Below are 10,715 nucleotides of genomic sequence, written 5' to 3'. Positions count from 1 at the left end.
ATGGGATCAAACTGATGTCTGGAAAGGTTGATCGGGAACAGAGACTAGACAGAGCAAAAGGAATAAAATAGGCATTTACTGAAAGGATACACCTTGGGCAGTGCAAGAGCCTGGCTGAGGCTATACCCAAATAGAATCCAAGATGGATCCTGGTCACGAGTTTTTACACTTTTATAAGTTTTGGTTCACCTACATATTGGGGTCAATTGTCCAACCACAGCCTCAGGCTATGAAGTCTCAGCCCCCTGGCTAGCCCCCTTTTCCCTTGAATTGTTTATGCTTTTTGGGTAAGGGGTGTCCTTGGTTCTCTAGCTAGGAAGGGATTGTTTTGTCTAACCACCCTGTTAAGAGACCTTACTAACACCTAACATGAAATTTCAGAGTTACACACTAAGCAGCAAAGAATTGGAAAAATATAAAAGTTAAAACCTAAGGCATCACTACACACATCTTTTCTGTTGTGTTGCTAATTCTGAGAACCTTTGTCATACAAGGTAAAGTTTGCTGAACTTCCTGCTCTCACACACATTGTCTTCAAGAAAGTTGTATTACTGAACTGACAGAAATCAGCTAAGCCCCCAAACTTCAAGTTTGCTGAAAACTAATAGCTTAAAACAGTGTTGTCTGACAGCTGCAAACAGAATTTTATTCCTCTTAGGTTGAGGACTTGGCTATCCACAACTGAAGTTCAATAAAAAAGAAAAGCCCATTTTATTGACTGAGCATAAGAACAAGTAAGCAAAGCACGAGAATGAGCCAAGACTTGTATCATAAGGGACACGGCATTCAGAAACAGATACACAAACATACTAACTACAGATTAACATCACATTTTGATTGATAAGTGCGTGCATTATTTTTTTACCCCCTAGCAACTGCTGCTCTCAAGTGCCAACATTTCCTAATCTCTTTTTAAAGTTATATTAATAAACAAGCAAACAAACCAATTAACAAACCATGTCCCGAGTGTGGGAGGGAAGCCCTATTTCCTGACAATCTATTTTGTTAAAAGAACGTGGGAATATTAAATACTCCCAGTATGTCAAGGCTGGAGAGACACTTCGCTGTGGATGCCCGCGGCTGCCATAAGGCAGAGGCAAACATACTGGCAACCTTTTCGTTTGCAGGGATGTTGTGAGAGCGGCCCAGCAGATTCTCCGTGTTTGCAACATATCCAAACCTGGGGAACAGCCGGGATCCTACCACGCGCGAGGGTCGGGAGCCGCTAGGGCCGCGAAGGCCGCAGAGAGCCGTGAGGTGCCGCGGGGTGCCGCTAGAGCCGCGGGGAGCCGTGGGGTGCCGCGGGGAGCCGTGAGGTGCCGTGAGGTGCCGCGGGGTGCCGCGGGGTGCCGCTAGGGCCGCGGGGTGCCGTGAGGTGCCGTGAGGTGCCGTGAGGTGCCGCGGGGTGCCGCTAGGGCCGCGGGGTGCCGCTAGGGCCGCGGGGTGCCGTGGGGTGCCGTGAGGTGCCGTGAGGTGCCGCTAGAGCCGCGGGGTGCCGCTAGGGCCGCGGGGTGCCGTGGGGTGCCGTGAGGTGCCGCGGGGTGCCGCTAGAGCCGCGGGGTGCCGTGGGGTGCCGCGGGGTGCCGCGGGGTGCCGTGAGGTGCCGCGGGGTGCCGCTAGAGCCGCGGGGTGCCGTGGGGTGCCGCGGGGTGCCGCGGGGTGCCGTGAGGTGCCGCGGGGTGCCGCTAGAGCCGCGGGGTGCCGTGGGGTGCCGCGGGGTGCCGCGGGGTGCCGCGGGGTGCCGTGAGGTGCCGTGAGGTGCCGCGGGGTCGGTCCAGAGCCGAGGCGGCAGCGGCGGCGGGCGGCCCGCGCCGTTTGCGGCCCTCGCTAGGCAACGGGCGCCATGCCCAGCCGCGCGCACAGCGCCCCCAGCGGCGGGACGAGCGCGGGGCCGCGACTGGCGGGCTCCCGGCCCTGCTTCCCTTCCGAGCTGCCCGGCTCTCGGCCCCTCCGTCCGGCAAGGACAGCGAGACGCTGGAGCGTGTCCAGAGAAGTGCAGCGGAGCTGGGGAAGCGTCTGGAGCACAAGTTCTTTTAGGAGCGGCTGAGGGAGCTGGGAGTGTTTACCCTGGAGCAGGCTCAGGGGAACCCTACTGCTCTCTACAAGTGCCTGAAGGGAAGAAGTAGCAAGATGGCGTTTGGCCTCTTCTCACAGGCAATAGGTGCCAGTTCAAAAGGAAATAGCCTCAAGCTGTGATAGGGAAAGTTTAGGTTAGACATCAGGAAAAATTCCTTCACGGGAAGGGTGATTAAATATTGGAACAGGCTGCCCAGTCAGGTGGTGGAGTCACACTCCCTGGACGTGTTTAAGGAAAGACTGGATGTGGCCATGGTCACATGGTAGATAAAAGTCTGCTACGCACTAGACTCTGCTCAGTCGTAGGCTGGATTTGATGATCTCAGAAATCTTTTCCAACCTAAGTGACTCTGTAATTCCTCCCCTCCCTTGCTACCTCCCTCCCTGCACGGACTGAGCATTTCTCCCCCGCCACCATCTCACCCCTAGCAGAAAAAACAGAGATACACCCCCATGGAACATCCACCACTGCAGTGTTTATTGAATGAACCGATGGGTTACAATTCCATATCTGAGCAGTAAAGCATCTGCCAAGCACCTGCCACCTCCGTGCAGGTGTGGGAGGGAATGGGCAGGAACAGGGAGTGGCCAAGGAGCAAGGTATACCACAGGATCTGCACACACCTGGCTGTGCGCACAGGCAGCCATGTACACCAATACAGAGATCAAAGCAGGAGTAATAAATCCTACCTTAACATGGAGCAAGGTTTACACTGTTAATTGCAATCAGGGCAAGCCAAAGATTTTAAAAAATGTAACAAAACAGTAGTGGGGGGGTAGGGGGGAGGGAAAGGCACAAAAAAGGCACATTACTACTACATCACCAGAAAACAAGCATTTGATTTTAACAGCTCCAAATGCATGACACACCACCATATGAAAAGCAAAACTGCACTTCAAAAGATAAGGCAACAACACAAGAGCTAGCAGACTGTACTTAGTAATATATACACCGTACTCGGTGGAACGGGATATCTTTCATCTCTTCTCTGTGATCCCTGGCATAGTCCCAAAGATAATAATCGAGTAAAACTGCATTGATCTTTTCCTGCATGTCCTGACCCTTCTTCTGATAGAGCTCCTGCAGATGCTTACAAATCAATGCACAGCACCAAATAGAACAGCCACGAATCTCTACCTCTTCTTTGTCTCCAGACTGGAAAAGCGTTCCTGCAGACACAAGAGACAGCAATCCATTTATGCACAACAGACAGAAGGTCAAGGACTGCCTAAATTTGCTTGTTTTTTTCCTTTTACATTTTTTCTGTTGTGGGATTCCAGTTCTCACTACTTACCCTGCAACTGTAAACAATGTTGCTATATATTTTCTAATGGTTACTTTTATTTTACCATATTGCACATAGAAGCTTCCCTCCCATTCAATCAAACAACATCCTACATTCTCAGGAACTGCTTTAGGAGCACAGTGTACTGCAAATCATGTGATAATTTCTTTGCTTGTGGAGACAAAATATGTAGTCTTATATTACAGTATACTTTTTAATATATAATTGTTATACTTCATAGTATATTTTCTGCCAGGATGACTGAAGTCTAAGATTTTAAAAAACAAACAGCCCCCCAAAAGAACTGAAGGCAAAGAGAAACAGAGAAACAGTGTAATTATTTAAATGGGAATGTTCCCATTAGGATTCATGGAAGGATAAAATGTCTATTGAGTTCTATTTAATATATAGATATGCATAAAGATATAAATACACATACAGACATTCTTTTAAAATTCAAGGGCAACTGCATTAATCTGTTTATCTTCCCGAGTATTTCTGAAATTGCATAATAGCAGTTATACATCAAAATACAGTCATTTTACAGTGCAAGAGATTGGCTTTCTGTTATTCAGTAAAATTCATGGTTACTAAGTATTGGGAAGATGAAATCATGCTTTAAAAATGAAATCCTAGTCATATGCAATTAACTTCATTTAAAGCAGTATTTTTTTAAAATGCTCAGATGCTTATAATATTTCTTTGCTTATTTCTTTGTAATTAGCAGTACGGTACAAATAAAGAGGAATTCCCATGCTTTTACATCATATGTGAATTAATGACAAAATCATTGTTTCTTTTATGTAAACCTCAAAAATCTTAACTATTTTTATGCTGAAAAGTGGTTTTGCAACAACAGCTTTTCAGAAATTAATTCAGAAACTCATAATTATTTTTGAGTTTCTTTAATCCCTCCCTTATCAATGTTCAATCCACAAAACAGTTAGGTCTTTATAAAAAAAAATTAACCTTAAGATCTCACTCAAGATCATGGTTAGAGAAAAAGTTCCTTCCTGTTACTTCATCACTACATAAGAAATCTTTGTTCTCTGGAGGAAAAAACTGACACATAACCCTTACATGGACAACATACTACATTATAGAACTAGCCTTAGTCTACAATATCAGGCAGTAAGATTACTTGATGTTAGCCAGGACAGAACAAACCTTCACGCAGTTTCTTCATTAATTCTTCTGAATAATTCATTGCTTTTAAGTGAACAAGAACTTGTGGAATTCTGTAGTCAGCAAATATTGTCAGACTGGAAATATCACCAAAAGAGCCATCTCCTTTGCCTTCTAAAACACTCCATGTGTCAGCCACAAGTATTTGTGCCCGTTTGTAGAAAGACACCTTCTTTTTCTGAGGAAAGAAATTGATGGATTATTTAAGTTCCTGTTTAATAAATACAGCAATAACACATTAAGCATATCATATTGTTAAGCAAACTTTAATAAACTAGAACAGAATAAAACCGCAACACTCTTAAACATATTAAAATCTAAACAATATCATACTACAAACATGAATGATGTGGAATGCTCATAAAAAACCAGAAATTTAAAAAATAACATAAGAAGAGTTACTACAGCAAATAAAAATAGTTTAGAATATGCCTGGATCTCAGAACATGTTCATGGTTGTTTACTGACACTTGGCAAACACTATAGTTGAATGTCCAGCAGCATTAATTTTCAGAAACTATACAGTACATCCAACCTTTTAATTTGAAAAAATAAGCATAATAGGCATGTTTTGTACTAGACAATTAAAACATTTTGTTAATCCATTTATCTGTACCATTAAAGGAATAGAATTCTAGTGAAAACTTTAATGAATGATCCTCTTTGTTTACTGCCAAGATGCTCTATTTCTGACAGCAAATTGCATTTTTTGTCTTTGAATTATATTCTCCAAAAACACTGAGAATTTCAACTACATTTCAAAGAACAACTTCTGCAAACATCCTCAAAACCCCTGCCTTCCCTGTGCCTCATTCTGTACTTGACATAGGTGTGCAAATTTACTTCTAGACAACATATGTGGTTTTGTATAATAACAAATAACAAACATATGTGGTTTTTGTTAAATAACAAAACACCACTTCAAACATCACACAAGAAGTGGTAACAAGAAGTGAATTATTACCAGACCAAATTTTATCATAGCTTCTACTATCCCAAAGCAAGGGTGCAATTCTTTCATAGCATTAAGACTTTTCCAGTGGTAAAGAACTGATTTTCTCTAGCACCACACCATTTCACAAGAGCAGAGGAAGGCAGAATTAGAATGGAACATTTAATTTCATTCTGCAGTTTAATTAAGAAGAAAAACATTGTCTGGGATTCATCACTGAACAGATAAACTTATAATTTCATTGTTTCAATTGTTAACTTCTGTGTTGCACAGAATTTACTAAGTTTATACAGGAATCTCGATATAAAAACACTATGAAGCATTTCAAGTAACTTTCCTCACTATTTATCAGAAAGCAAGGAAAGCACTAGGTGGATGATACTACATGTCAAAGAGGAAGAACTAACTTTTTTACTATGCAACTGACTTCACTGCCACAGATTGTCTAGAGATTGTGAAGTCTCCCTCACTGGAGATACTCAAGAACCCTCTGGACACGATCCTGTGTGGTGTGCTCTAGGATGACCCTGCTCGAGCAGGGAGGTTGGGTATGGTATACCCACTTAGGGTATGGTCCCTTAAACCCTTACCCAATCTCTGATTCTGTGTGTGAATGACAGTAAAGATAGTACAATTTATCAAAAAAATGAACTTTTTTCAGCATGGCAATACAACTATACTTCTTTTATCTTCTTTTCTGCAACATCCTGCCTTTCCAGGAAATAGTACCATATACAGGAACATTTGCATCTTCTCTGCAGTACAATGGGCTAATATTAAGGGATATGTCTAATTATGACCTACTGACATTAAAATAAAGGAGGAGTATTGTGCAAAGAGCAAAATGTGATAGCACAGGCATTAAAAACAAAAGTAAAGAATAGGATCATGAGAATTTTACAACCTCAGTCCCAGGTGATGGATGGTAAATAAAAGATAAATACATGGAACATATGGGAAGATCAAAAAGGACTCTACTAAGTCTCTGTCAGAACACAAAAACCCTGATAAGTGAGTACAATATAGTCTAAAGCTTAAACTGCTTTTGGGAATCAAATGCAGCACAGCATCTACATATGAACTATCGACCTAGGAGAAAAAAATGTTTTGGAGATTTTTGTTTTGGTCGGCATTTTCTTTTTCAGAAAAACAAACACTGGTAGTTTCAGTGATTACATGTGTAATTATTAAAAGTATTTTGTATATGTATTCAGAAAAACATACATTCAAATAATTGTGCTAATTTTAGAAGCCTCCCTAGAAGGTCAGCTATAGGTCTGTGATAGTATGATTCTATGTAGGACTTATCTTACAATCATATACATTTCTCCTTTGGAGAGTTACTGAACAGCACTGGTTATTGGATATTTCACCACCTTTCCAGTTCCCTCCTAACCCTTCAGAAGCCTTACTTGTGAGAGCTCAACCTGCTGCCGTAAAAATAATGTGATCCATGTCACCACCTTCAAAATACCCATCTTGCTTAGTGAAAACAGAAAAAAAGCTTCTATATTCATGCAACAGGCTTTATTACTAAGTCAGTGCTTACGGTCTGGGATCATTTTTGGAACACCTTTTCATTCTGTAGTCTGCTGCTTGCTTTATAAAGCACTCATCATCATCTCATGAAAGATATAACGTCAATGAGTACAGTCACTATAAAGATAAGAAAATACCACTTTACTTAGAAAATATTCCTTTTTTGGTCATTAAAATTGTCAAAGTATTACTTTATGTGTAAAAAAAACCCCAAATAAATGAAATTATTAGCTTCAAAGATTAATTCAAAAGAACCTCTAACTTTTTATGTAAACATATTTTGCTTCACAAGCAGGAGACAAAGGAAAATAAAATAACACCTCCTACTGAAAGGCAATAAATGCGATAGATTCAAACCTTCACTGATTGGTATTCCAGGAGGTTGAAAAGACTGCACAGACTAGTAATATAGGCTGTACTGTCACTAACATAAAGTCTTCTGCATTCAGTGATGTAATAGCTGAGTACTACTGCACATGTAACTTAGCACACAAGCTGCTAAGTCACAGGTGTTAAATGAAAATCATGCCTGTATAGTTGAAAATATATTCCTGGGAGACAATACCAGATGATCATTGTTTAATTCCCATCAGTTTCTTTTAGTAAAAACTTCAGTACACTGTCAGAATTTGTAAAAGTGTGGGTTACTACTAATTTGTAGTCATTTGAATTAGTTTGTAGACATTGTAGTCATAACAACTGTTAAAGGGTGGAGTCCCACTAGCTGTGCACTAATTCTACCAGTTTCATTCCTTTCACTAGCTGCAGGGAGCCTTACAGTAAAAGAAAAAGAAGTGGGGGGAAGAGGGTTGTCAGCTATTCAAGAGAAGCAAAAAAACAAAAGGAAAAAAGGATTCCCATTTCTCAGGCAGGCATTATCTCAAATACTGTGCATTTTTAAAGAGTACAAAGGAGGTGTGATCTAATTGGGAACTCAGAGAATACCAAAATACATTACAATAAAGTGATGAAGAGACAGCAGATGAAAAAAAAAAAAAGTACTACTCTGATGGGAATAGGAAAGTGACTCTTGTCCTGGCTAGTTGTAAATTACCAAGAGTCTTTTACTGTTGCCAAATAGTAGGATTTTTTTCAGAGCTTTTGAATTAGCTTACCTCAAATACAGCTTCATCTCTGTAAGAAGGAAAATTTTCCAGTACGAGATGCAGCAGTTTCTGAGCACTCTTCTCACTCATTTTAACACAGGTGAGGAAAGACCCTCCAAACTTCTCTAACAGAACTATTCCACTTTCATTCAGTACCCGATGTCTTTCTTCAATCAAAGGCAAAGGCACTTCTGTGTCAGAGCGAAATATATGCCTAACTTGGTCAAGCGTCATGGTGGCAAAATAGGATGCACTGGTGATAGGTATTCCTTCAGAAAAGTGAAAGCAAGATATTTAGGCTATCACATAACATAACTAATTGCAGTGGTCTGCTAAAGGAAAACACTTCTTTAAGAAGGTCGAAGAAGTCCGTCACTTTTTTAACCCACCTTTGCTTTCAGCGACAACCGCACCCACAGAGCTGCTCACAACTGAATTTGTGAGTGCATACAATGTTTTCTTCTACTGCGGACAACCACGGAACCGTTGTTACTTTTTGTACGTAATTTCCCCCAACTGCTTAGTCTTCGAATTTTAGGTGTGATGTTTACATAGCACATTGGCAAATACAATCAGTGTATCTAGTTTAGTCAGAATAGGCCTGTTTTCCCATAGATCCTAATCATGCTGTGCATTCACAAAAAGTGTCTTTGTTAACACCCCCTCAATTTACAAATAACTATGCAAAAAAAAATAATTAAAACTTTCACCTATACCTACTAACGGTTGGGTTTTCTTTATTGTTGTTGTTTGTTTGTTTTTTCTTTTTCCTGAGACCAGCAAAAGTGACTGCTAAAGTGCTAGGTTTAAATATAAAACTTAAAATTCTGGTTTAAAATACTGGTTTGAGCGCCATCTGGGTTTTCAGACTTACTTCAGACGCTCTGATATTTGGTTAGTCCAGAGGATTCAAGCTTTATGCCTCAATTTTTTCATTTGCCTTGGAAATACGGAACTTAAGAATACACGTGAAATAGCCCAAGTCACGTACAGCTGACTACTGCCAATCCTTAAAGTCTTTCGAATGGAAGAGATAACCCAGTTAGAACCACGAGTTAGGTAGTTTCAGTACAAGGGTATTTGGAAAGCACTTCCAGTTGCCTTCCCCAAGCTCTACGGGACGCCTGCACATACAGAGCTACTGACACAGGGAGCAGCAGCTCCAAAGGCAGAGCTTCTGACGCCCCTCGCCCCGGCCCGGCCCCGCGTCCCCGGCGCTCACTGACCGTCGTCCAGGGCCCTGTTGACGGCGGCGCAGAGCGACCAGTAGCCGCTGTAGGTTTTATCCTTGTACTTCACAAGGTACTTGCGGTCCTCCTGCTCGGACCAGAAGGAGAAGTTGAGGGTGTCCACCAGGAACACCCAGTCTACAGCCTCCTTGTCGGCGGCTCGGGGGTTCAGCTCGTGGAGGCTTTTCCACCCCGCCAGCCCGAACTCCTCCGCCGAGGCTTTGTCGAACAGGCTCTCCGCCACCCGCCGCGCCCCCTCCTCGTCCACGGAGACATCTTTGCTGTGCTCCGCTATGAACTTGGCGGACTCCAGAGGAGAAGGGAACACCTCCATACTCGGCAGGAAACACGCACACTGCCGAGGCCCGGCTCTGTGCCGCGCTTCCCGAGGGGCGTGCCCGGGGAGCGGCTCTCCCCGCCCTGCGGAGCGGCCGCTGCGCGCAGGCGCGGGGCGCGGGCGGCGCTCAGGGCGCGGGCGAGCGCAGAGCGCGGCCCGGGGAGCGCCGGGGCCGGCACGGCCCTGCCGAGAGCCGCCTCCCAAATCCTGCCAGGCGGGAGCAGACGGCAGGCGCGCTTAGCTTCCTGGCAGACAAGTTTTCCAGAAGATTCTCACCATTAAAAAATAGAGGGATTTAAAAAAAAAAAAAACACAACAACAACAAACAAAAACCTGTCAGAGGAACGAACAAAAATGTGCGTGTCGAGTTGTTGAGCTCTTTTCCCAATCAAAACAGAAAAGAACCAAACGGAAGTCCGTCCACAATCCCTTTCGCATATATACTCAAGGTGGAAGCACAGAGAAATTCAACGCCTGTTTTAGCTCACTTGCGTCCTGCCCAAAACCTTAGCCTCAACTGAAGACTTCTCTAATTTGTTACGTACCCACTGTACCAAGGCAGGTGCCTTCCCCCTGACTAAAGAGAGTGATGGCATTTCTTCCTGCGGAATTCACTATGTGCCACAAATCATGGGAGAGGAGACACACCAAACCAACCGACCAAAATTAAAAAAACAACCAAAACCCCCACAAAAACAGTAAAAGAATCCTCACTTAATCTGGACCCATCATATCTACATGTGCCACACACCTTTACACTTTTTAATCTGTTTTTATTCAGGAAGTGAAGTTAAAACTTTTAACTATAAATACAAATGCAAAGGTATTACATGAGATATTCAGAGGCTTTATATTTTTTTAAATTTCTCACAAATAATTATTTTTGGAACTCAACATACATCTGGGAAACAAGTTGTAGTATTGCATACAAGGAAAAACAAGTTACATAGTTGTACTGTCAACTTGCCAATTTGCAATTCCTACCTCATACAAATAAAAGCTCAG

At 42.7% G+C, this 10,715-nt stretch overlaps 1 protein-coding gene across 1 annotated transcript; it reads right to left on the bottom strand.

Moving 5' to 3' along the window:
• Nucleotides 1-2,605: 2,605 nt before the first annotated feature.
• QNG1 (Q-nucleotide N-glycosylase 1) lies at nt 2,606-10,418 on the bottom strand. The gene is made up of 4 exons (XM_062513324.1): nt 9,371-10,418; nt 8,154-8,413; nt 4,530-4,725; nt 2,606-3,246 (listed from the first exon to the last, which is right to left on the bottom strand). The coding sequence occupies exons 1-4, from the start codon at nt 9,705-9,707 to the stop codon at nt 3,014-3,016; spliced, it is 1,026 nt and encodes a 341-aa protein (XP_062369308.1). The 5' UTR covers nt 9,708-10,418; the 3' UTR covers nt 2,606-3,013.
• Nucleotides 10,419-10,715: the final 297 nt, after the last annotated feature.

Source organism: Cinclus cinclus, chromosome Z (genome assembly GCF_963662255.1).
Source record: "Cinclus cinclus chromosome Z, bCinCin1.1, whole genome shotgun sequence".
Classification (NCBI taxonomy): Eukaryota; Metazoa; Chordata; class Aves; order Passeriformes; family Cinclidae; genus Cinclus; species Cinclus cinclus.
Note: the sequence above shows the minus strand (reverse complement) of the source record. Positions and strands in the feature narration are given on the sequence as shown.

Coding starts and splice junctions, on each gene's coding strand:
- QNG1 (XM_062513324.1), bottom strand. CDS start 9,707: ATGGAGGTGTTCCCTTCTCCTCTGGAGTCCGCCAAGTTCATAGCGGAG. Junction 4,726..8,153: donor GAGATGAAGCTGTATTTGAG/GTAAGCTAATTC, acceptor TTCTTTCCTCAG/AAAAAGAAGGTGTCTTTCTA. Junction 3,247..4,529: donor AATGAAGAAACTGCGTGAAG/GTTTGTTCTGTC, acceptor TTGTGTCTGCAG/GAACGCTTTTCCAGTCTGGA.